Source organism: Gymnoscopelus microlampas, assembly GCF_963454915.1.
Source record: "Gymnoscopelus microlampas genome assembly, chromosome: 12".
NCBI lineage: Eukaryota > Metazoa > Chordata > Actinopteri > Myctophiformes > Myctophidae > Gymnoscopelus > Gymnoscopelus microlampas.
In genome coordinates this window covers 38,268,771-38,296,113 of record NC_139949.1, presented here as the reverse complement: position 1 = coordinate 38,296,113, position 27,343 = coordinate 38,268,771, and the positions used below count along the sequence as shown (strand labels likewise).

The 27,343-nt window shown below is 43.4% G+C and overlaps 2 protein-coding genes across 3 annotated transcripts in view; one reads left to right on the top strand and one right to left on the bottom strand.

The window, feature by feature from the left end:
* Nucleotides 1-27,343, top strand: part of LOC311057063 (relaxin receptor 2-like) — a 158,499-nt gene that overhangs the window by 39,756 nt on the left and 91,400 nt on the right. The gene's annotated exons all lie outside the window — the stretch shown is intronic.
* Nucleotides 3,390-25,026, bottom strand: LOC311056745 (uncharacterized protein; the record flags this gene model as incomplete). Its single annotated transcript, XM_084073551.1, has 4 exons — nt 3,390-3,457; nt 4,057-4,203; nt 4,290-6,220; nt 21,989-25,026. 4 exons carry the CDS (start codon nt 25,024-25,026, stop codon nt 3,390-3,392), a joined length of 5,184 nt encoding a protein of 1,727 aa, XP_083929677.1.

Here is a 27,343-nt window from a genome sequence, read left to right as displayed (position 1 = left end):
AGAGAGAGAGAGAGAGAGAGAGAGAGAGAGAGAGAGAGAGAGAGAGAGAGAGAGAGAGAGAGAGAGAGACTGGGAAAGAAAGTAGGGCAATGCCATGCAAGAATGGTCCGCCCGGCCCAGGAATTGAACCGGGTTACTTGCTGTCAGGCATCAGAGCCCTAGACATGTTGGCTGTCGAGTCGCCCCAGAAACAAAGATTGTCAGCGGTCAAGAGCGAGGGGTTGGTCTCGTGGTTAATCACAGGAGCGTAAACGGAGGCTTTACACTTTGCTCAAGGGTCCCATACCTCATGATTATCAGGATATGTTGGGCAATATCAGAACTAATGGAAACCAGTGGTGGAAAAAGTACTTGCATGTTTTACTTAAAGTAAAAGTATCAATTCTTAATGTATAAATACTCTGTTATAAGTATAAGTCCGGATTTAAAAATGTACTTGAGTAAAAGTACACAAGTATTGGTATCAAAATATACTTAAAGTACCAAAAGTATAAAAGTACTCATTATGCAGAAAGTCAGATTTTACAAGTTTTCAAATGTATAACATTTATAAAAAATCATTTGAAAATAGCCGATCTACACGCTCACAATGCGTCGCGATGCGACGCATTGTGAGCTTGTAGATCGGCTATTTTCAAATGGCCGAAATGGGCTGAAGTAGGGCTGAAGTGGTTACTGTATGTTTTGTAATAATAATCAAATTCTACAAAGTAACTAGTAACTAAAGTTTTCACATAATTGAAGTGGAGTAAAAGTACAATATTTGCCTCTGATATGTATTGGAGTAGAAGAAGAAAAGGTCCCCTGGCCCCCCTTATTCCGGTGCCACTGAGTGGCTGATTTCAAAGACATAATACTTACAACAATACAGTAGATTGGGCACTCAGTCGACCATCAAGACTGTGTGGGAGAAGAAGAAAGGGAATGCAACCAAGTGAAGAGCTGTGGGAGGCAGCTATAGATGGATACAATAGAGTGCTTTCTACCACTAATTGTGCTCGTCTTGGGCTTATGAAATTCAAAAGCTCCTCAAAGGGTTCATTTCTCCAAGTCAAGACTATCTGAAATATATCATGTTTTGAGGTACTTTACTTACTGGAGTATTTTCAATTTTCAATACTTTTACTTCTAATCCGCTACACCTCAGAGGCAAATATTGCACTTTCACTCCACTACAATTATTTTTAAAAGTTTAGTTACTAATTACTTGGTAGATTTTGATTATTATTACAAAACATACATGAACCACTTCAGCCCTATATACATTTCAGCCATATGAAAATATATATATACATAACGAGTACTTTGTACTTTTGGTACCACAAGTCCATTTTGATGCCAATCATTTTTTTTAAACTTTTACTCAAGTTAATTTTGACTTCCGGACTTAATATTTCTGCATTGCAGTATTGATACTTTTAAGAAAAATAATTGAGTACTTTGTTCCCACCACTGCTCTTTCCCATCCTATCTGTGCCTTGGCTTGGTTCCCACCGTGCCAGTTTTCCTCGCTACCAGCGCCTGCCAGCCTCATCCGTCTCTTTCTGACCTTCTTGTCCATGACCCACGGGAGCCCCCCCCCCCTGCAGTGGTCCACGTTTCCTATGTGGTCCGCTCATGTTAGCTCAGGTGTCATTCATAGCATTCTTGTGTAGACGCCATCTAGGGCCTGCTGTACTGTTAGAGGCAACAAGTCTCCAAAAAAGGCTTTAGTGTTTTTAGACACAGTATCTACCCGAGGTACAAAGCACATAGTTTTTTTTAATGGATGGTTGTCTAAAAATATTTTACTGCAAAATAGTGGTAAAAGTGATACTTTTGGGTTAAAAAAAACAGACTTTTGCGGTTAAAAGGTTAAAGCTCTGTATTGTGAGAGTAATCATTGCTAGTGTTTGTTCAGTAACCGGGGTTTCCCTGTCCTCTCCACCTCATTAATAAACGTAATACACATTTGCAGAAGGATCGCCAATTGCATCCAATCAGGAGAGAGAACCCATTTATTTGTTCAATAATCGCCTCCATTTTCACTAGATTTCACATCTCTCCGGTTGAAATTGATATCCCAAACGGAAAATGTAGTTTATTATGACTAAAATGCTAGAGCGATGGAGAGACCTCAGTTACTGGGAGGTAAAAAAGAAGAAACAACTAAACACTGTATATCAGTAATTACTAAGGGAATATGCTATTTAACGCTTAAACAAAAAATGTAATTTACAGTAGCTTTAATAGGACTTATCGCATGTATCTCTGGAAATAATGATCAGAATGTCACCAAATTTGGCATTACTGCAAATCAGCGATTCCCGACCTGTGTGCCGGGGCGCACTGGTGGGACATGAGGATGTTGCAGGTGGGCCCCAAATAATTGGTAAAACAGTACGACTTGAATGATAATATAACATTAAAATATTAAAAACATGAGGTAAAAAAAAAATCCAGAGCTACATTAGTTATATTGATCCAAGCCGAAACACAATCGGCGTTTACTAAATACTGTTTAAAATATTATATTCATTAGTCTCGTGTACCCTCGGTGGTCCCTGGACCCGACGGCGAGTAACAGCGGGGTTGCAGTACCATATCAAGACCCCCATAAGAGAAGATTTGTCAATATTTGACATTCTTCGAAAATCTAGCGGGTCTACAAGCTGACAACACCATCACGACACGTCAGCTTGTAGATTTTTGAATAGCTAAAAAAAAAAGTAGGGTAGAAGTGTTTAAACTGTTCCTCATTTTTTGCTGGGGATCCCTGGAACCCCCTGAAGGACCATTGGGGGGGACCCAACTTTGAGAATCAGTATTGTAGGCAGAACAAGCTCTTACAGAGATATACCACCATGACATAAAAACACAAACAACACACATGCACACAGATCTTTATTTATTCTGACACATCGATGAAATCATATTAATGTTAGTCATCTCAACATTTTGGCAAAGTTATTTCAGCCCGATCCAATCCCATTGACTTGCACTATAAAATTAAACATTAAAAAAAGATTTAACTATAAAACATTTTTGAAAAAAGAAAACTAGAGATATTAAATTGGCCAACTTGGCGCTGGTCATTCCAGCGATTTGCAACAATCACCCCGAACACACACACACACACACACACACACACACACACACACACACACACACACACACACACACACACACACACACACACACACACAGTGTATTACCTCTCTTGTTGACATGATGTATCAGTCTTTCCACAGAATAGTAACTAACTTGTGAGGCATCCATCATTGTCAGGCATCATGGGTGTGAGCCAAGCCTGAAAACTAAATAGGGTGTAATAATGACATGGCTTCCTGTGCATTCTGTAGCGATGGACAGCAATTTACTAAATATTTCATGATGATATCGATATAGCATCAGTCTTGCCCAAATATGGACTTGGGGACATACACGCTGGTCGCCAGGTACGGTTCCAGACTTGGATCTGAGATTATAAAATCACAAACAAAAACAGGAAAAATATTTGGTGATTGAGTTCACCAAATATGCCTTCTGGCAGTGTGCTCAAGAAAATGAACACTGGTTCAGTGTAGTGGTTTGTGAGAGGTTTACAAGGTACACACACACACACACACACACACACACACACACACACACACACACACACACACACACACACACACACACACACACACACACACACACACACACACACCTACCTATTTGGGTAAACACTCTACATTTTGGGGGATACATAAATGATCCGTAGCCTGCAAGCTATTTTTGTGCTTTGTGCTTTGTTTGCTCCCACCACCACCCCTAGCACCACCAGTAGGCTCTACTTTCCCTAAGGGTTGTTTTCCCCTGGGGGTGTGGGGGTTGTTATAGAATAGATAGATAAAATGTTCTCAAGCTATTAATGTTCTCAATCTATTTGTGAGTTACCTAAGTGAAATACATACATACAGTATGACAAACACTACGGCTCACCCCTTGGGCACAATGCCGTAAAAAAAACAAGACTTGATTCTAAATATCACAATTATGTGAACTATATTCTAGAATGTATTTCCTTTTGCCTACTGCACAAGACACTTGAGAATTCCGGAGCCCGGAGCACCCCCTGTGTTGGCTGGCTAGACTCTGCCTCCTTCTGGATGTAAATATCACAGGTTTTTGCTATTACTCGTTTATCAGGTTTGTCCTTTTCTCGAATGTTCTTCAAATGGCCTGATGAGGAGTTAAGAGACAAGAATGAAGAGCTCTAAATTTACTGTACTTCATACAGTTCTTCTTAATGTGGGTATTTGACGAACACCAGAAACAGCGCTTCTTCCTACGCATGGGGTACTTGGGACAGTATCTAATGAAGTGTCCGACATCTCCACAGATTCGGCAGCTCTGGCCATTGGGGGCCAGCTCTCCTTCAGTGAGAACATCAGGATCGAAGAAGTACTCCATCTCATCTGAGTATTGAGGAGGGTATTTGTCGATAGGTGTCCCAAACAACTTCCTGCCATTGATGAAAGCCTTCATAATGAAGTTGGTCATTCTCCGCGACAGGCCATTGGCCAGATTGTGACTCAGATCAAATGGATCTTCCATTACAATGTACTTGGAGGTCCACTGTTTTGTGCTTTTGGTGAGACAGGCTTTCTGCCGGATGCAGATAACATGCTCCTTGAAGTCAAAGTCTTCTGTGTAGAAGCGGAGCAGGCCAAGCCACAGACCCCCCACCGTTTCCTTGTTCATACCGTACTGTGCCCATTGCCTAGGCAGTGCTTCCAAATCATCAAAATAGTAGATGTTCCTCGAACCATCAACCAGAACTTCTTTTTTTTTGTCTCCATCATAAAGCTCCTGCAACACAGGAATCACCGGTGGGTTTCTCTGCTGGAGGAAGAACAGGACCATGATCGAGTAGGCGTAGGACGAGAGGCTGCCACGGGACGCGTCCCCTATGTGACACATCTTGGCAAACACTTTCATGATATAGCAGAGGATCTTCACCCTCTTGTCGATAGCAGCGTATGATGCCAATAGGCGTGTGTTGTGCAGGGCTAGGGTGTTGTAGAGACTGATGTCTCCTTCCAGCTCTGTGTGGACGTGGATGAACTTGACAACTGGCACCTTGGCTGTAGTGATAGGCTGGATATGCTTCAGACCTGGGTGTTTCCTCAGCAATCTTGTCAGGCTCTCGATATTCCCAATGCAGTCCGGACCATCTGAGATCGCTTTTCCCTCCACCATGCATATATCGAGGTCACTCTGTCTAAAGCCAAAGCCATTCTTAGACGATCCAAACAACCTCAGCTCCGCCCTTGGAAACTCCCTTCTGACAAAGTTCTCCAGGTCGTGAACGATGTACTCTCTCACGTCCTTTTCCATTTTTTTAGGGGCAAAGTCCTCGTAGCATTGCTCACACACATAGTTGAGGGTTTTCAAGAATTTTTGCGTCATCGGCGGCAAGGGTTCCAGCTTGACTCTCTTGAAATCTTCTGGGCAGTCTTTCTGCAGATGACCGGAAATTTTACACAAGCTGCACACAACCATGTGGGACTTGCCTTGGGTAAACGCTTGTTTGGTGAAGTCATAGCACAGGCCACTCCATGTTTCATTCTTGACTTTGAGGCCCTTTGAGGCATCTTTACCCGTGCCTCTCTCTACATGTGGGTGTGACAGAACAGGAGCCAACACATCCTCCTCTTCATCCATGGAAGCACGTGTGTCCGGGTCGGGACACGTCCGCTTCCTAGGAGGCGCTTCCTCATCAGAGTGGGGTGCTTCCATCAAGACCTCGTCCACAAGGAAGATCTCCTCATCCTCTGTGCTCAGGCCGTCCATGTGCTGTCGGTTGAGGGCGTCCTCGAAATCCTCATCAGAGAGGCTGTCTGTATTTTCACACTCTTTATCAACCTCCTCTTCCATAATACATTCTTCATATTCTTGGGTGGCAGCTTCACGTGAGTCCAAGGTTTTCCTTCGGTCTTGGTTCTTTCGTCTTCCGCCTGAGTTGTGAGCAGTGCCATCAACAGAGTCCCTCTTTTCCTCTGCTCGGTGATCCCTCAAGTCCTCTCCAAGTGAGTTGTTCCTCACATGCTGCTGCGAGCGCTCTTTCCAGTTGTCGTCCTCTCGGTTGTTCTCGGCAACATGGCAATGCTGGAAGCCGTCCCTCCGTGAGTGACTGAGTCCACCCCTGGGCCTCCCAGGAGAGCTACTGGGGGGCTGCAGGACCCCCTTCTTAGGACTGGTGGCGTAAGGCTTGTAAGGCATATTACTCCTATTCCGACCTCCTGCCTTTGCACGGCGAGCCCTTCCTGACTCTTCCATGGAGCAGGTAGTATACTAAAATGTCAGTCTTTGTATGGGTTGTATGCAAAGACTGACCTTCCGTCTAGAAGGTGGAGGGACCAGTTTTCTTTTTTATGTGGCCTGTTTCTGACGACACATATTTGACCAGCGTCAAATCAGTTTAAATCATCTTTCCATTAGACTGAGACACCAGCATGATGTCATTATGACATCAGCATGATGACTGCTGTTTGAAGGTTTTAATTGTCAGGCCCATTGAGAACTATTAATGATAACAAAATAATATATTATAAATAGTAAAAAATATGTATTATTGTAATCTAAATCCCATAATATTATACAACTGTAGAATTGAACAAAATGCTCAATCCAAATATTTTGCACAAACATGTCGGCACTCAAATTTGCGTATGCGTGCTGATGAGCGTATTCAATAAGAATGCGATTTTCTTTCACCGGTCAAACAATTGTGTTCAGTGTAAATCAGTTTTTTGAGAGAGAGAGACTCTTATGGATATGAAGCATCAACTGACGGTGATAAAAACGCTAATGTTACTTCCGCCAAATTAGTTACATTTTCGCCAGAAACAGACTATCAAATATGACTGAATATCAAACGATACAGAGCCACCTCCCTGACAATATCGCAGAGACAGTTTGTTTATTTTTCTTATAGTTCTTATAAGAAACGATTCTAAGATGACCCAATGTTATTCTCTATAGAGAAATTACTTCCACGACCCAGGGGATGAACGAGTGGCGTGAGGACTTCTGTACTCTATAGACCCCTTAACAGATGACGTCACACTGATAAAGACCAGTATGCGCACGCAGGCCAGCACCAAATGAAACCCATTCTGTCATGTCTCGCTAGGACGCGCCTCACTAGCCAACACACAAGAGGAGGTTAAATGAACAAGCTGCACCCCGAAACAATATGTTGGGAATTGATTGCATGAAACAATCACCTGTGCGCCCAGTCTCAATGTTGGTAAAGAAATAATTGGTCTATAGGCTACTGTAGAAAACAGTATAGGCTCACTATTGTTTTTCAAAAACGGTATGAATGAAAGGATTTTTTTTTAAATTACGTTCTTTACATTTATTTAGAATATTGTTAAGTACAGCCTAAATAAACGCTCCTGTACAGACCTCAAGACCACAGCAATGAGAGAAGAGGAAGTAAAGTGACTGTGTGCACAGAGACTTTGCATTCTTAGCTACAGAAACCAGCATAGGTTCACCTTGTGAAAATAGAACAAGGTTTTGCCCCAAGCACCCTTGCTGTATTCTGTAACATAACAACCAAATACTTGTAACAGTGAATGAAACCAGGACATTTTAAGGAATTTATCATTTACAAATGTGTGTACAGAAACATTTCCGTTGATTTATTGATATTGGAGTTACAAAAACACCCAAAACGTCGCCGAATATTGAACGTAATTCCTCCTATAGGCCTATTAGTTTATGAAAGAGTTTGTCATAATTGAGTATGGATGCTACTATTCGATAAAGACAACTGTGATAGTTGCTGCTTCCAGGCGCTACCGCTGCTGTCAGAACCAATACTGTAGGTAACAACTGTAGGCTACATGTCTTTTTTTCTGGAACTGAATTTAATTTGGTCTCTCGCGCATGCATCTCTTTCTCCGCCATGTCACCCACTAGTGCTCTCACTGCTTTGTCCAGCATGTGTGGGCTGTCCGTCCACTCCTTGTTGTCCACACACACTGTGTATTTTGGAAAGGAGTGCTACTGCAAACAAAAAGCGGTAGAATCCTGTGTGAATACATTTAAGCTGAACCCTAAATAAAACGTGATATAACCATTTCTATATCGAGCATTAATACAATATCGATCGAGCTTTGCTGACTCACCCCCTGTGTGTTTTGTGTTAACACTTGTTAACACAATTAATTTGTAAATAATACAAATCATTTTCCAATGATCTAATTTACATCAACGAGGCAAAATGATCAGCTTACTCATGATACTTGTGATTATTATTAATAACTAGAAAATATTGTTCATATAAAGAAACAATGTGGGCTCGCTTTAAAGCCAAAAAACTGTAGTTATAAAAAGTACATATTCAGTTTGACCTGGTATCTCTGTCTTTGCGTTGTGTGTGGGTGTAGACTTGCCTCCGGATGATCAGATTGGGAGCACCTGTTATCATTCTCCTAATAGCTGATGGTAGTAAGGAGGGATGGAGGGGTATAGGGGGCAGGAGTGATGGGTGTGGGCCGGGGTGCTCCCCCTGGCTCCAGTGAACTTGTAGATTAGTTATTTCCGATGGTTTACAGTGTGTGTGTGTGTGTGTGTGTGTGTGTGGTGGGGGGGGTTATGTTGACCAATACACACCATTAGTGTTAAATTGGACCTTGAAATTTACAAAATTGTTGGCATTAATATTTCACCCATTTACACACACATTCATACACCGATGGTGGAGGAAACCATGCAAGGCACCTGCTGATCGGGAGCAATTAGGGGTTCAGCGTCTTGCTCAAGGACACTTCGACACTACTCTGGGGGAGCTCACAACGCATCACATTGTAGATCGGCTTTTTTTGAATGGTCGAAGTATGACAGGGGGTGGGGAGGTTGAGTGGCAGTGGAGTATGGGGGTGTGTGCGTGTGTGTGTGTGCATGGGAGGGAGGGGGGGGGGGAGTTTTGGAGCTTGCAGTGCGTTTTAGCATCAAAACATACTTTGAGTATCAAATTAAAAGTACTCAAATGTTCAGAAAATAGCAGATAGCACTTGCATAGTACTTGAGTAAATGTACTTACTTTGCAGCACCACTGAGCAGCCAATGACTGACAGGCTAGCTTTCACCAGGTGTAATGATTGCTGAATGAGAGTGTGGAGAGACATGGGTTGATATTAATGGTCTTAACTCAGAATATATACACCACACAGCCTAGATCTTTGGATTAAATCAGAGAGCAGTCACTGGCCACAGTGACACAGTGAAAACAGGGGGCATTTCTCCTCTGTCCTTCTCTCTCCCCAAAACCCATTGGAAATGCATTGGGTGCTTAAAGTTAATTATTTCAAAAAGAAAAGTACAAGCATAAGTGTCCACTGTAAGCTGGGTGTTTTACAGTTTGAATTGAGTTTCTAAGTGAAAGTATGTAGGAGTAGTTAGGTGCCAATGTTTTGGGGAAAATAAATAAATAGTGACAATAGCTAGTGTGCTCACTGCTGCTGCATCGAGCCCACAATAATATTTTTTCATTTTAGGGATATCAGACAATAAGAACAGTAAATTGAGTGATAATGAGAGAGAGAGAGAGAGAGAGAGAGAGAGAGAGAGAGAGAGAGAGAGAGAGAGAGAGAGAGAGAGAGAGAGAGAGAGAGAGAGAGAGAGAGAGAGAGAGAGAGAGAGAGAGAGAGAGAGAGAGAGAGAGAGAGAGAGAGAGAGAGAGAGAGAGAGAGAGAGAGAGAGAGAGAGAATTTTTAGAATCTACTCAACACATCGAGCATCATGATATAGAATCTGCTCAACACATCGAGCATCATGATATAGAATCTGCTCAACACATCGAGCATCATGATATAGAATCTGCTCAACACATCGAGCATCATGATAGTTCAGGCAATCATGGCAGTCCCTATGCGCTCAGTCACCTTCCATTTGCAGCAAGTTAACACATACCTGTAGAAGGCTATAAGCTGCCCTGAGACCATCATTAAGAAACTGCCCTCAGAGCAGCAAATTAATGTTTTGGTATGTATACCATTTAAGCTGGCCTGAGACCAGCATTGAGAAACTACCCTGAGAGCAGCAAATTAATGTTGTTGTATGTATATCAATTAACACATTGAGTGCCATAACCGGTCCGGATCGTTTTTGGCCCATTTTTTTTTAGCGGTGCCAACCGCTCTACACTTGACTTTGTCCGTATGTCCGTCCGTCCGTCCGTCCGTCCGTATCAGCACGGGATGAGCACGGCAAAGAAGCAACACATACAAACACACGCACACACACACACACACACACACATACACACACACACACACACACACACACACACACACACACACACACGGACTTGGAGATTGCCTATGCCATCTCTCCTCTCATTGGCCACACGTGCCACTGCTTATCAAAGAGGGGTCCAGGGACCCCCAGCGTATGTTATGTCCGTCCGCCCTTTTAAGCACGGGATGAGCACGGGATTTTAACCAGCTATAACTCCAGTTTGCAGCATGCCACCAAGTCCAAATATGGTATGTGGACTTAGACCACCAATAGGGACGAGCATGAATTGCTGAAGTTATCAAAGAGGGGTCCAGGGACCCCCAGCGTATGTTATGTCCGTCCGCCCGTTTAAGCACGGGATGAGCACGGGATTTTAAACAGCTATAACTCCAGTTTGCAGCATGCCACCAAGTCCAAATATGGTATGTGGACTTAGACCACCAATAGGGACGAGCATGAATTGCTGAAGTTATCAAAGAGGGGTCCAGGGACCCCCAGCGTATGTTATGTCCGTCCGCCCGTTTAAGCACGGGATGAGCACGGGATTTTAAACAGCTATAACTCCAGCTTGCAGCATGCCACCAAGTCCAAATTTGGTATGTGGACTTAGACCACCAATAGGGACGAGCATGAATTGCTGAAGCCCCGCCCCCTCTGTCTTCCCATTGGCTGGGCTTTAAACAGCCATAACTCAAGTTCGCAGCATGCTAGGGAGTACAAATGTTTTACATGGACTAAAACCACCAATAGGGACGAGCTGTAATTACTTAAGCCCCGCCCCCTCTGTCTGCCCATTGGCTGGGCTTTAAACAGCCATCATTCCAGTTTGCAGCATGCTACCAAGTAAAAATTTGGTAAGTGGCCTCAGACCACCAATAGGGACGAACTGAAATGAGTTAAGCCCCGCCCCAAAGGCACCGCTTCCTTCACACAGGGTGTGATTTTTTTAATATATGGGGCCCACGTGGGGCGCTCTAATGAAACTTTGGGATCATCCAAGGAGTCTCTGAGAAGGAGAGACTCCTTCTTTTTAACGTGGTGGAAGTGAGCCGTTTTCGATCGGCGATCACTCTGCAATGGAGGATCGCGTTAGAAATATTATTGTTCCAGGCGTTAGTCGGGACCCTCCGCCGTCTCGCACGCACGCTTTGTTTACATGCACTTCCGCGTCGGTGCTTTTACAGCACGAAACATATCAACGTAAGTGGATGGAAGATATGCTGGCACTGAACGTACCCTATTTTAATAAACCTCTGGCACACAATGTGTTCAGCTGCCCTGACACCAGCATTGAAAAACTGCCCTGAGAGCAGAAAATGTACATTGTTACATACTTGTAGAAGGCTTTAAGCTGCCCTGAGACCATCATTGAGAAACTGCCCTCAGAGCAGCAAATGAATGTTGTTGTATGTATATCACTTAAGCTGCCCTGAGACCAGCATTGAGAAACTGCCCTCAGAGCAGCAAATTAACATTGTTGTATACTGTATATATATACCTGTAAAAGGCTATAAGCTACCCTGAGACCAGCATTGAGAAACTGCCCTAATAGCAGCAAATTAACATTGTTGCATATATATACCTGTAAAAGGCTATAAGCTGCCCTGAGACCAGCATTGAGAAACTGCCCTGACAGCAGCAAATTGATGTTGCTGTATGTATATCATTTAAGCTGCCCTGAGACCAGCATTGAGAAACTGCCCTGAGAGCAGATAATTAACATTGTTGCATATATACCTTTAGAAGGCTATAAGCTGCCCTGAGACAAGCATTGAGAAACTGCCCTGAGAGCAGCAAATGAATGTTGTTGTATATATATCATTTAAGCTGCCCTGAGAAACTGCCCTCAGAGCAGCAAATTAACATTGTTGCATATATATACCTGTAAAAGGCTATAAGCTACCCTGAGACCAGCATTGAGAAAGTCCCATGAGAGCGCAAATTAACATTGTTGCATACCTGTAGAAGGCTTTAAGCTGCCCTGAGACTAGCATTGAGAAGCTGCCATGAGAGCAGAAAATTAATCTTGTTGTATGTATATCGTTTAAGCTGCCCTCAGAGCAGCAAATTAATGTTGTGGTATGTATATCATGTAAGCTGCCCAGAGACCAGCATTGACAATACTGCCCTGAGAGCAGCAAATTAACATTGTTGAACTGAAATGAGTTAAGCCCCGCCCCAAAGGCACCGCTTCCTTCACACAGGGTGTGATTTTTTTAATATATGGGGCCCACGTGGGGCGCTCTAATGAAACTTTGGGATCATCCAAGGAGTCTCTGAGAAGGAGAGACTCCTTCTTTTTAACGTGGTGGAAGTGAGCCGTTTTCGATCGGCGATCACTCTGCAATGGAGGATCGCGTTAGAAATATTATTGTTCCAGGCGTTAGTCGGGACCCTCCGCCGTCTCGCACGCACGCTTTGTTTACATGCACTTCCGCGTCGGTGCTTTTACAGCACGAAACATATCAACGTAAGTGGATGGAAGATATGCTGGCACTGAACGTACCCTATTTTAATAAACCTCTGGCACACAATGTGTTCAGCTGCCCTGACACCAGCATTGAAAAACTGCCCTGAGAGCAGAAAATGTACATTGTTACATACTTGTAGAAGGCTTTAAGCTGCCCTGAGACCATCATTGAGAAACTGCCCTCAGAGCAGCAAATGAATGTTGTTGTATGTATATCACTTAAGCTGCCCTGAGACCAGCATTGAGAAACTGCCCTCAGAGCAGCAAATTAACATTGTTGTATATATATATACCTGTAAAAGGCTATAAGCTACCCTGAGACCAGCATTGAGAAACTGCCCTAATAGCAGCAAATTAACATTGTTGCATATATATACCTGTAAAAGGCTATAAGCTGCCCTGAGACCAGCATTGAGAAACTGCCCTGACAGCAGCAAATTGATGTTGCTGTATGTATATCATTTAAGCTGCCCTGAGACCAGCATTGAGAAACTGCCCTGAGAGCAGATAATTAACATTGTTGCATATATACCTTTAGAAGGCTATAAGCTGCCCTGAGACAAGCATTGAGAAACTGCCCTGAGAGCAGCAAATGAATGTTGTTGTATATATATCATTTAAGCTGCCCTGAGAAACTGCCCTCAGAGCAGCAAATTAACATTGTTGCATATATATACCTGTAAAAGGCTATAAGCTACCCTGAGACCAGCATTGAGAAAGTCCCATGAGAGCGCAAATTAACATTGTTGCATACCTGTAGAAGGCTTTAAGCTGCCCTGAGACTAGCATTGAGAAGCTGCCATGAGAGCAGAAAATTAATCTTGTTGTATGTATATCGTTTAAGCTGCCCTCAGAGCAGCAAATTAATGTTGTGGTATGTATATCATGTAAGCTGCCCAGAGACCAGCATTGACAATACTGCCCTGAGAGCAGCAAATTAACATTGTTGTATATATATATACCTGTAAAAGGCCATAAGCTGCCCTGAGACCAGCATTGAGAGAAACTGCCCTGAGAGCAGCAAATTAACATTGTTGCATACCTGTAAAAGGGTATAAGCTGCCTTGAGACCAGCATTGAGAAACTGCCCTGACAGCAGCAAATTAACATTGTTGTATATATATATACCTGTAAAAGGCCATAAGCTGCCCTGAGACCAGCATTGAGAGAAACTGCCCTGAGAGCAGCAAATTAACATTGTTGCATACCTGTAAAAGGGTATAAGCTGCCTTGAGACCAGCATTGAGAAACTGCCCTGACAGCAGCAAATTAACATTGTTGTATATATACCTGTAGAAGGCTATACGCTGCCCTGAGACCAGCATTGAAAAACTGCCCTCAGAGCAGAAAATTAATGTTTTGGTATGTATATAATTTAAGCTGCCCTGAGACCAGCATTGAGGAACTGCCCTGAGAGCAGCAAATTAATGCTGTTGTATGTATATGATTTAAGCTGCCCTGAGACCAGCATTGAGAAACTGCCCTGACAGCAGCAAATTAATGTTGTTGCATATATTCCTGTAGAAAGCTACAAGCTGCCCTGAGACCAGCATTGAGAAACTGCCATGAGAGCAGCAAATGAATGTTGGTGTATTTATATCACTTAAGCTGCCCTGAGACCAGCATTGAAAAAATGCTCTGGGAGCAGCAAATTAACATTGTTGCATATATATCTGTAGAAGGCTATAAGCTGCCCTGAGACCAGCATTGAAAAACTGCCCTGAGAGCAGAATATTAACATTGTTGCATATAATTGCCTTTAGAAGGTTATAAGGTGCCCTGAGACCAGCATTGAGAAACTGACCTCAGAGCAGCAAATTAATATTGTATTTATATAATTTAATCTGCCCTGAGACCAGCATTGAGAAAGTGCCCTGCGAGCAGCAAATTAACATTGTAGCATACACCATCCTAATGGTTCAATCTAGACTTTATTTTTTCAGCAGAGTGCTGCAGCTTGTCAGTGATCAAACTCCCTCCACCTCCCCAGCCTCCTCCTTGTGACATTTAGTTCTTCACTATGTCAGTATGTTATTTCTATGGATTTATGTTTCATGTTACATCTGTGTATCTTAAGTTATGCCCTTAAAGGGTTCAATGTTATGTCCATGCAATAACTCAGCCCTGTTAGGCTGTGCTTCAGGGGAGTTTTTGATCTCAGATTCTGTGTCATGCTTGCACAGATACATCTGGAGAAGTGTAAAGACCAACTACAATGAGCAACCAATGCAAAGACAGTAGGGTGGTCCTTCATATCGGGACAGTGATAAGATTATATTCTGCACATGCACACTAGAAATGGCAAAAGATTCTGCTGAAATCATTTTTGTCAAAAATTACTTCATCACAGATACAGAGTCCTTAAATACTTGTCTGTCATCCACCTAAACTTCAGGAGTGAAATTTGCATGTAAATATGAAAATAATGGATAATTATCAACTTCCGTCGGTCCAACATTAAAGCTGCACTATGTTTCTTTACTATTCTACCCCGGGTTTGAAATCGGTTTCCTGCGCAAGTGCTGATTTTTTTTTTTGCCATTGAGCTAATAGAGCCTGCCTGCTTGCTCAGGGGATAAATTGAATCTTGACCATCATTACATAGACACAAATCCTGTGTCTATGTAACGCCCGGGATTTGAACCCGGGTCGGCCATGTGGAACTTAACCACTAAGCCAAAGGGAAATCCCGTAGCTCGGGGGAGATATTAGACTTTTAGGTCATCAGGCTGAGGCTGTGAGCCACTGCTGCTACACTCACCCACCGTTTGACCCCCTCCCACGGGGAACCCGATCCGGGTCATGGCACCAATGTAACGCCTGGGATTTGAACCCAGGGCTCCCACGTGGAGCCCTGTGTTCAAAGGGAATTCCCTATAGGCCGGGAGAGATATTAGCAATCAGGCTGAGGCTGTGAGCCACTCTGTTACATCTAGGTGAGACATGAACTTTGACACAAGCAAAATGTCTCAATACAAGAGCAGGGAGACAAATGTTGAATGCACCTATTGTAAGTCGCTTTGGATAAAAGCGTCTGCTAAATGACTGTAAGGTAATGTAATGAGACTCGGATAAGTCTTTTAAAGCGATCGGGGGATTGATCGTACTGGAGGTATTCTATGTTTTTTCAAATGTTAGTGAAAACACTCGAAAATCGCTGGCAGTGGCTTGGCAAATTATGTTTTATTTCTGGCAGTCAAAGAGTTAACATTGCGTCATATAATATAAGTACTAATTGTATAGCTCTGATTCCCTACTTCCGTAAGAAATAAATAAAAAACTGCAAACGTTTTGAATATGTCATCTCTTTGTCATGTAGGGTGTTCAATATTGTTTTCAAAGCAGTAGGCATAGGTTTGTTAGCGGCCACAAGTATTGAATTTAGATGTCACCAGATGTGTCGAGGATTGTGTCTGATAATGTGACACTAGAGAGGCACTGATTGCATCTCTGCTATATGAATTGAGCAATTTCTCTAACCTCTGTAGGTGCTGAAAAAAAGACCAATACAATGAGAACATAGCAGATCTACAAGCTCATAACACATTGTATCACGACGCGTTGAGAGCTTGTAGATCAGCTGTGTTCTATTGTGGCACTTGCATGATGAAGTAGGGCATTCAATTACAAAAAAAAGTTGAAATATGGAGATACAAGGTTTATGCCCGACAGCAACGATATGCATATTGAACCTACACATCACCAATGATGAGCAGAGATGCTAGTATGAGCTTTGTATGGTGATGTTGCTGAGCTGTGATTGGTGTAAGCAGTGTCAGCTTAGTGCTAGTGTCTTGAGCTGTGCTCGGCACAGCAGCATCATCTGAGCTATGTAGTTTGCTGTGATTGGTCTACTTTTGTGAGGACTATGATTGGTGTAGTAGCGTCAGCTGAGTTGAGTAGTTCACTGTGATTGGTCTAATTTTGCTGGGACCTACAGATGGTATTACTCAGGGGACACGCATACTGACCAATGCTATACGGCTGCTGGCCCCTTCGAAGTCACAAAACATGTTGTTACTGTGTGCCAGGTCCTTACATACCGGGAGCGACCCGACAATATGATAATGCAATGTGATTATTGTCTCCGCCAGGCCAAAAGGCATGGCGAAAGAGTATGTTTTACCCTCCGTCCGTCCGTCCGTCCGTCCGTCCGTCCGTCCGTGTGTGTGTGTGTCCTGTCCGTGTGTTACCAGCTAATCTCCGGCACCGTTGGCCCGGTCGCTGCAAAACTGTCCACACACACTCCCTGGATGCCAATTCAGAACCTCTGCCTCAAATTTTTCACATGGGCCTGTTATAGCGCCACCTGGAGTCTTGTGCATTTGTGCAAAACCCATTTTTTAATATTACTCCTACAGATTTTATCGAAAAGTCTTGCAAATCGGTACACAGTATCTCTATAGTCATGTGATCAACACGGATCTGTCTGATTTCCCATATACCATCCTCATTGGCTAAGTTTGGCTTCCAAAATGTGCAGGATTGGTTTGAACAAAATGCCTCAAATCATGAATGCAGCTTGCGATTTCCGTGAAATTTCACAAACACATTCCCACTAGGCCAAGGAAGAAATGCCACCCTTTTTCACATTGGCCTGTGTCGTGTCAGATGAGGCATGAACTGTGGTTAGCAGGCTGGTAGATGTAATACAAGTAGAGGAGAAGAGACATCATGTTCCCAGGTTTTATCATGATTCGGTTTATTCAGCATCAAGTACAACAGCATAGCAGAAGCAGCCAGGGAGCCGAAGCTCCCTGCAGCCTCACGTCGTGTGACAACTGTACTAACTAACTCACATTTTACAGTCAACCCTTTATACAATGTTGCTTCACATTACAATACATATGGTTCATGTGGGGTGGGGGTCAATGAGAGCCCCACCTGTTGATCAACCTCTTTGATCATTTGGCCATCCTGAGTAACTGTTGTGGGGGAGCTAGACCTGATGGCACCAGGTTAAGAATAGAATGTAAATGCCACTCACACCTAGCAGAGCCCCTTGATTGTCTATGCAAGCACCTGGTTCACAACACTCATAATTCTTACTTAGCTGTAGTATATATTTGTAAATAATAATCTGTTTTTACTTTAGCCATCTATTTTTACTTGCATACTGGTATATTAAATATAGCTAGATACGACACCTGTTATAGCGCCACCAGCAGGTCTAATTTAGCAAAACACATTTTTGTAACAAAATGCCTCAAATCATGAATGCAGTGTCCGATTGCCTTGAACGACCTAAGAATAAATGCCACCCTTTTCACATTGGCCTATTATAGCGCCACCAAGAGGCCACAATAACGTACCTGACCTGGCGGAGACCTGTGCTCCGAGGAGCACTTTTTCTAGTTTCACATCAAACTACTAGTTTGGTGATGCCTCATTCACACAGGTTGATGATTTTATTCGCTGAAAAAAAATCGACCTTGTCCCAAAAAATAACTATCACTGCGTTATATTCACCTTCTGTGTGGATGCATTCATAACACAAACAGCAGTTTAAATGAATGCGAATGAATCACATGAAACAAACACTCCCAGTGTGTACGGACCTTTAGACATACAGTAAGTCGTACAGTAACAACAGAAACAAGGGTAAAAAGGCTCCTTGCTGAAGGGATTGACTGATGTGACTTTTGCCTGATGTTGCCATCAAACTGACCGTTGATCTTCATCTTCTGATTGGTTACTGACTTTCCCCCTGGCCAAACACGGTCTCACCCACGTAATGGGGATTCACATTGTTTTGTAAATAGCTTTATTTCCACTGGTCTAATTGAAATACTCACAGCTCACAGGAATGCTCCATTTGGTTAGAGAGAGGCAACATAGCCTATAGGCCTACCCTACCTGAGCTTCTGCAACATTTTGTCCAAAACAAGTCCAAAAAGATCCAAAAAGATGTGCAGTGCTTAACATGTTCAAGTTGAAATAATCCTCGTAGAAATATCTAGTTTTATTCCACTTTGTACTTTTTTGTTGTTGTTAAAGACTGTGTGCAGCTGTCTGTCAGCTGAAAGTTTACCAAGGGATAAGTCAATGATGTCACCACCGCAGAAACAAACCTATGTAGACGACAGAATTTCTTCCCAGCCTTCCCTATACCTCACTGTCTTGTCCTTAGTTCATTTCATTGCTCATCCATCATTCGATTTCACAGTGAAAGGGCAGTGTTTACACAAACATATCTCAGCAAGTGGCTCCATTTGGTTACATTTCTAAAGTTAAAAATGGATGTACGAACACTGAGGATGTTGCTGTGCAGTGAGCTGAAATGTGAGCCACCCGATCACAAGAGGGCTTTCTTTAATTGTGCCTTATTTATGTATATATGGATTACATGGTTTATATGGTTTGCAGTCTTGCTGTCACTCACACGCTCTTAGCTAGCAGCTAGGGATAATGAATACACATGTGCTCATTAGGATTACAAAGAAATCAAACGGCCTCCGCAGGTGGTCCCGGCATGTGAAAGTTGGGAGAGAGGGGGAGACGATCAATTTGACAGAAAAACCACAGGCATTCATTGTATAATATGGCCATTAAAAAAATAAATATATTTTTGAAGTTTAAAGAGACATGTGTATAGGCTGCATGACATATTTAGAAAACGTCAACACATGGGAGCCTTCTGAAAGCTTCCTGGTCAAAGTTAATTGAGTAAAGAATCCGGCGCCCTAGTGTCAAAACCAAGACACAGCGGCCCCGGCGCCACGGGGGTGCCTGAGGGGGCCTGGCACCCTCAGTTTCAAATTGTGCCCCCTCAGTTTATGTTTCAAAATTTAAAACATTTTGGAAATGTATTTGTTTTATTTATTATTTTATAATTACTTTTTTGATAAAAAAATCTGTAAAATCAGGCAAGAATAAAATAACATAAGCTTAACCTAACCCTAACCCTAAAACCGAAATAAAGTAACAAAAAAACGCCCAAAAACGGCCACAATCCGCCCAATAACCGCAAATTTGTGTGCATGTGTCGCCACCCTCACAATTTGCAACTGCACCCTTAGTCATTTCATCCTAGCGGCGAGCCTGAGACACAGTCTAATAATGACGTGGCTCCCATGTGGTTCCTGGCCTTGATGTGGCCAGTATATGACAATGTCATCTACTGTAAATTATATCTATGATGATGTATGACTCCATATTTGATTTCAGCCTGATCCAACCGCCAATTCACTTCTATTATACAATTGTTATATTTAAGTATCCTTCTAAAATAATTGATAAAGACAAATGCAGTTCGACGGGCCTTTGTGCCGGGTCTCACAGCACACCGGTAATCCACCCTGGTCCACACTTGTTACAGATATTGCTCAGTGCTCTAGCAAGGACCTGAGCTACCTTCAACACCTTAAATGTCTTTACACGTTGTTCAATTTGTATAATAGTTAAATATTGCATCTGATTTTTGCCAGCTATGCCCGCCCTACTGCGCAGGCGCGACTCCTTCTTCTTTGTAGTTTCCACCACACTGCACTTTGCTGCCTACCACAGGTCGGAAGAATAGCGCAGTTTGTATTATTTTCTCAGTGCACTGAGAAAATAATACATTTTACACTGCCCAACGTACCCTGTAACGTACCCTGTAACATGTGCGTTCCCTGTAACCTGTGCGTGTGCACGGCAAATATATATATATATCTAGCGCAGATAGATTTGTGTATTGTAGTTGTTTCCCGTTTAACTCTGTCTGTCTGCCCCTACGGTCTGCCCCTGCAAGACCTACCCCTACGTCATTAGGAAAACACACACACACACACACACACACACACACACACACACACACACAAGAAAAGTGAGAATCTCAACAAATGTTTTCCATCACCTGAAAAGTTACATCATGACTGCAACAACAGTTTGAAAATGCGGGTGTAAGTTAGTCCAGCTTTTGCCCAACGTGCACCAGCAACTGTACCAAAACTAACACTTGCTTCGACGTTTGCATCGCATACAGAAGGTGAATGGAAAAGACGGAGGGTGCAGGATTTCATCAGCGTGTTTTCCTACTTTATGACTAAACACATGATTACCCTGGACTGAGCACAGCACGAGAAAAAATGTTTTTTTATTACTGGACACAAGTGCTTTATTTGATTTGTTCAGCGTTTGCGCATCTCACTGTGTGCGTGCGTGCGTGCGTAATCCGCTGCACCCCTCACAGCTTTGTTTCTGTGTCTTTCAAACTGCTACGCCACTTTATTCCCCTAACATTGGCCAGGGATTCCCAAATGTCTTTATACCACGCGACCCAACACATGAATTACTACATGCCAATAAACCATACGTGACAACAAATGCTATGTCCTTTCCATCTCCAACTACCCTACAATATGTACACCTAATTCTCTACTCGCTTCATATCCACTAGGCTACCACTAAAAAAAACACCTTCATTGCTCACTACATAAACAATTACTCTTGCCCCAATAACACAACACTGCTAACACAACACAGAAATTGTTCACATGCCCGAAGGACGCATTTTCTAGTTTAAAGGTTAACTAGGTAACTTTGAGCCTAAATTTAAAATATATATACATATATTTTGCATTTTTTTATAATTATGCTGGGGTGTTTTCCTGCAGAAAGACACATCCCTCAGGCTGTGTTTTGGTTTTGTTCCACTGTTTATGTTGACATTCCACTGATTATGTTGACATTCATCCCTCGCACGCTTCTGTCTGTGGGGGGAGGAGGGGAGCTCGGCCGGAGCCCTTAATTTATCCATTTGAACTTCATAGGGGTTGTGCACTGAGCTGATTGATTGGGCCATACAATTGTCAAACTTGTTATGTGCTCGTTAGTGCTCTCTCTAATCAATGAATGCATGAAATACACAGATATACAGTGGGGAGGGGGGAGTGTGTGTGTACACACACAGATCTGCAATCTTACCTGGTATTATCTTTAAATAATTGTAAAACGTGTGTAAAAAAATGCATGGATGTAGTTCCTTGGCCTTCTGGCAGCATGAACAAACAGACACACACATAAATCCCTCGTCTAGACGCCTTGCAGAGCCATGCCGTAAAAAACGAATTGCCCTTCTTTGCTTCAAGTTAAGCCACTGGCAACGTGGCTTTGCAGTTGTCCATTTTTGACATTTCCTCTAGTGCCTCAGTTTTGCACTCAGTCTTTCTTAATGTCGGCACGTGACCCACAGAGGAATTTGTAAATTGCTGAGACTTATATGTCGTCTGCTCTTTGGCATCACCCGCAGACTCCAACCTTTTTCGCTGGGAATTAGGAAATTGTGAACGGCGCCGCTTCTCGTTCTGTCTAGGACATTCTCTCAAGAAGTGACCGATCTTCCCGCAGGATCGACAGCAGCGGTCGTTTGGGGCCAGCTGTCCTTGAGTGAGAACCTCACGATCAAATAAATAACGTGTGTCATGGGAGACTTCGACTGGTGACCCAAACACCCGTCTGCCATTGACGAAAGCCTTCAAGATGAAGTTGGTCATTCTCCATGACAGGCCAGTGGCCAGATTGTGATTCTGATCAAATGGATCTTCGATGGCAATGTACTTGGAGGTCCACTGTTTTGTGATTTTGGTGAGACAGCCTTTCTGCCGGGTGCAGATAACATGCTCCTTGAAGTCAAACTCTTCCGTGTAGAAGCGGAGCAGGCCAAGCCACAGATCCCCCACCGTTTCGGTGTTCAATCCGTATTGAGGCCACCGTTTTGGCAGTGCTTCCAAATCATCAAAGAAATGGACGTTCCAACCATCAACCACTTCTGGTTTCTTGTCTTCTTCATAAATCTCCTGCAGCACAGGAATCACCGGTGGGTTTCTCTGCTGGAGGAAGAACAGGACCATGAGTGTGTAGGCGTAGGACGAGAGGCTACCACGGGACGCGTCCCCGATGTCACACTTCTTGGCGAAAACCTTCATGACATAGCAGAGGATCTTCACTCTCTTGTCGATATCGCCGTATGATGCCAATAGGCGTGTGTTGTGCAGGGCCAGGGTGTTGTAGAGACTGATGTCTCCTTCCAGCCCTGTGTGGACGTGGATGAACTTGACAATGGGCACCTTGGCTGTAGTGATGGGCAGGATATGCTTCAGACCTGGGTGTTTCCTCAGTAGTTTTGCCAGGCTCTCGATGATCTCAATGCAGTTCAGACCATCTGAGGTTTCTCGTTCCTCCAGCACCATGCATATATCGAGGTCACTCTTTGTAAAGGCAAAGCCATTCTTAGACGATCCAAACAACCTCAGCTTCGCCTTTGGAAACTCCAATCGTGAAAAATCCCTTCTGACAAAGTTCTCCAAGTCACGAACGATGTTCTCTCTCTCTCTGTCCATTTCACGTTTGTCAGGGGAATGGTCCTTGTAGCACTGCTCACAAACATTGTCGAGGGTTTTCAAGGACTTTGGTGTCATTGGGGGCAAGGGTTCCAGTTCCATGTTCTTGAAATCTTCTGGGCAGTCTTTCTGCAGATGGCCAGCACGTTTACATAAGCTGCACACAACCACGTGGGACTTGCCTTGAGTAAACACTTCCCTGGTGAACTCATAGTGCAGGCCGCTTAGTTGTTCATTCTTGACTTCAATGCCCTCATCTTTATCCAAGTCTCTCTCTAGAGGTGGGTGTGACAAACTGACAAGAGCCAGCTCCTTCTCTTCTGCCCCTGTCTTGACCGGCCTTTGCGAGGCTTCTTTCTTCTGGTTGATAGCTGCCATGTTTTGTGGCAGGGCAAAATATCTGTAGGTGGTTTTCAGGCAGTGGAGGATGTAGTCATACATTTGCCAACTAACTGAGCGAGCCACATTCCTCTTCACGGCAAACGGGTCTTCTAGATTGATGGGTTTCTTAAGCCAGTTCTCCTTTGCATCACGTGGGAGGACCAGACTGGTGCGCACACTGATCACGGTATCTGCCATTTTGCACTTCAGCGAGTAGAAGTGAAACATTTCTAACCACAGGAGGCCAACCTCTGCAGAGGTGCAATGCCTTTGGAACACCAGTGGAGCCTTTCCACTTCTATAGGAGTGCTGTGAACATTGTTTGGATGGGGGGGAGTAAGTCCAGTGCACATAGCCATCCACCACATGTGTAATATTGAAGTCGGGCAGTTTTCTGGGAGAAAACTCCTTAATCTCATTGTTCAGGTAGGTGGGGAGGAGTGGCTCTTTACGCTGCTGCAAGAAGTAGATGACCATCTGGGCGAAAGCGTATGTTGGCAGACCACCTTCTTCTACTCGGTCCACCTGACAGAGCCGGGCCCACTGCCTGAAGCCCAGGACCAGTGGAAGGAGGAGTGGCTCCTGATTAGCTAAGGCAGACAGATAGGCAGTTGTGAGACAGGGGTTGTCATTCCCAGAGCTTACTTTGCAGATCAGACCACTGCTTTTTTCTTTGCAGGTGACCACAGGGACCTTGCCATGAAAATCAGCCTTCACATTGACAAATACAGGGCTCACAGAGAGGCTGTTCTGGACCAGCAGCAAGATGTCTGGCTGATGCATGGGAAGGGGGTACTGAATGTCAATGTTTATATCAGAATCCTTGAAACCGAACTTGCTGCACGACGAGCCATAGAGCCGGAGATTGATCTCAGGCTTGACAGCCTGGAGGAGCTCTTGCATGGTCGAGACGATGCACTGTCTCCTTTCTACATCCTGGTCAGTCAGGCCTCTATCCCTGGTGACAGCCTCTAAGGTGGCACTCACCGCACTGATCTGCTCCTGCCCAGAAGGCAGCTGAGACTCATCAAACACTGGACCCCTGTTCCTATCCCCAAAAGCTTGGTTACTTCGTCTTCCGATTGAGCTTTGAGCAGTGCTATTAGCAGAGTACCTCTTCCCCTGTTCCCTGTCCTCCCTCAGGTGGTTCCCTATAAGTGAGTTCTTCCTCAAGCACTGCTGCTGCGAGAAATCTTTAATGTTCCCTTGATTGTTCTCGGTGACAGAGAACCGCTGCTGGAAACTGTCCCACTTCTGTAAGGGGTGATGTAAGGGTTGACCGTAAGAGACGTCCATCTTCTGTAAGGGGTGATCTAAGGAGTGACCGTAAGAGACGTCCATCTTCTGTAAGGGGTGATTGTAAGGGACGTCCATGTTCTGGAAGGGGTGGTTGTAAGGGAGGTCCATCTTCTGGAAGGGGCGGTTGTAAGGGACGTCCATCGTCTGTAAGGGCTTGAATTGACTCCCTCTTAACTGCCTCTTGACGTGGTGACCTCCATCGGTTTTGGGGGTGAATCCCTGTCCCTGATGGTGGAACCACCGGCGTTCCACCTCATCTGCCACAAGACCCCTCATCCGTCCGCCGACCCCCTGTCTATAGTGATAATCTTCCATGGTGTGTGTATACTAAAACTTCTGTCTGTATATGTGGTAGAGTGGCCACTGTTCGACCCTGTTTGATTCCCTGCTCGTGACGAGGCGTCTTCGAGCAAGCAAGACACACTTAAACTAAACTGGATAATTACTGGATAATGGATATTGCCTATTGCTCCTATTGCTCCTGGAATGCGTGATTTCCAGGTATGTGCAACTACCCCAACTAAAGGGAGCAAATTATTATACTAACACTAATTCTCAAGAGAAGCTCAGTCAGATACATAATTGTTGAATTAAATTTGGTTTGATTGACAATTCTTTTTAAAAGACGTGATGATGACGTTGCGATGTCGTCATCTTAATTTTATCGGCCCACGAGTTCCACGCATCATCACATATCTGCCCAAATATGGAGTTCCACATGGCTCCTAACAGGTCTCAAAGTACAAGCATTGTAAGTTGAGCCCATTGGTCCAGCCTGTGTTGCTCGTTCATGTTTTCAGAGTTGGCCACTTGGAAACGTTTTGAGAAAGCCCTCCGGTCCTGGAGGTTTTATTCGACCCCATTTCATTTTAAACAATTGTACTCTGAAAGCAATACTGTTTCAATAATTTGAATAATACTCGTCAAACTCGTACTACTGCCGCAAAAATATTGCTGCTGTTTGCCTATGCCGTAATATCAGAACTGTGTTCCAAAGCATTCTGTCAGGGATGTGGCTCTGTATAGCCTGGATTCATACGATTTTTTGGGGTTCCTGATCCGGTCGGAGCGGAAATAACTTTACGTCATCATTACGTTGTGCATCTCCAAAAGGATTCCCCTAGTTTAAAACTTGTTTAGTTTTGTATAATCCTTTTGTTTATTTTGGTATTATAATGGTTTGGTATGTCCATATTTTATTCCAACTCGTAGCGCGACTAGCAAAACTAAACGAATTGATTGGCATTATGTGGGGAACAAACAATGAGACGCCAACCGGAACCAACCATCGGAACCACGATAATTGTTTCCTTTTTTCTAAACCGGATCACACGGCTAGTTTTAGAATGAATACCAGGCTTTCCTCAGAGGTGCAAAGTCTGGTGACGCGAGGTTACATTTATAATATTTAGTTATAATTGATTCAGTGTGTTTGGAGAAAATGTAGTTAAATCTGTGAATGAATTCAGTAAAGCGGGCCAGTACGGCGGTCCGTCCGTACCACTAAAAGATTCAGTGCCGATACGCCGTACCGGGAAAACACAGTACAACACCGCGTCACAAATAACAAATGCATTTTCTCCTGTGGAAGGTTTTATGTCAGTTATTTCAAAGCGGACAATCAGAACTACTAATAAACTTTTTTCACCACCGTCCCAAAATAGCTACAAAACGTGTTTTCAAGAGCAAACGCTGGTGGGTACATCAAACGGCTGGATTAAAAACATATTTTTTACGACATGAAAAGCACTTAGTTGTGACCTCCACTAGCTTAATGTACTACACACTCAGGAAGTGTCTTCTCTATTGACCTTCCTTTGCCCTAGTGGTGAATCATTTGATATCATGCTGGCTTACAGAACTACAGAACATTGTTTGCAATTAAAATTAGCCATATTCCATGTTGTCCTGTAGCCCGTTGGTTCTCAAAGTGGGGTCCGGGGACCCCCAGGGGCCCTTGGGGGAGTTCCAGGGGGTCCCCAGCTAAATGATATATAGTGAGGAACCAATTGGACCCTTATGGGTCTGTAACTCTGAGAGTTTACAAAAAAAAAGATTTGAGTTACAAATGTTCGCTTGAAAAAATATATATTCAAAGATTTGCACAAACATATAAGCAGAGGCGATGATAGACAATCAAATATTGTACTTTTACTCCACTAAAATTATTGGATACTTTAGTTACTAGTTACTTTGTAGATTTTTATTATAATTACAAAACATACATTAACCACTTCATTTTGGCCATTTGAAAATAGCCGATCAAGAGATTTTTATACATTAGAAAACTTGAAATGGGACATTCTGCATGAGTACTTTTACTTACTTTTAATACTTGGTTTACTTTTACTCAAGTACATTTTGAATTCCGGACGTTTACTTGTAACAGAGTATTTCTATATTGCAATATTGATACTTTTACTTAAGTAAATCATTTGAGTACTTTTTCCACCACTGCAGTTATGCAACCCTTTGTCCCCGTGTCCCTTTTATGCCCACAGGGAGAGGGGGAAGGTAAGAGAGTTGGTGAGTGACTAGGGACTATTTTATTCAAATGGGGACAGTGTGGACTCAAGCAGGCAGTCTCCAGCTG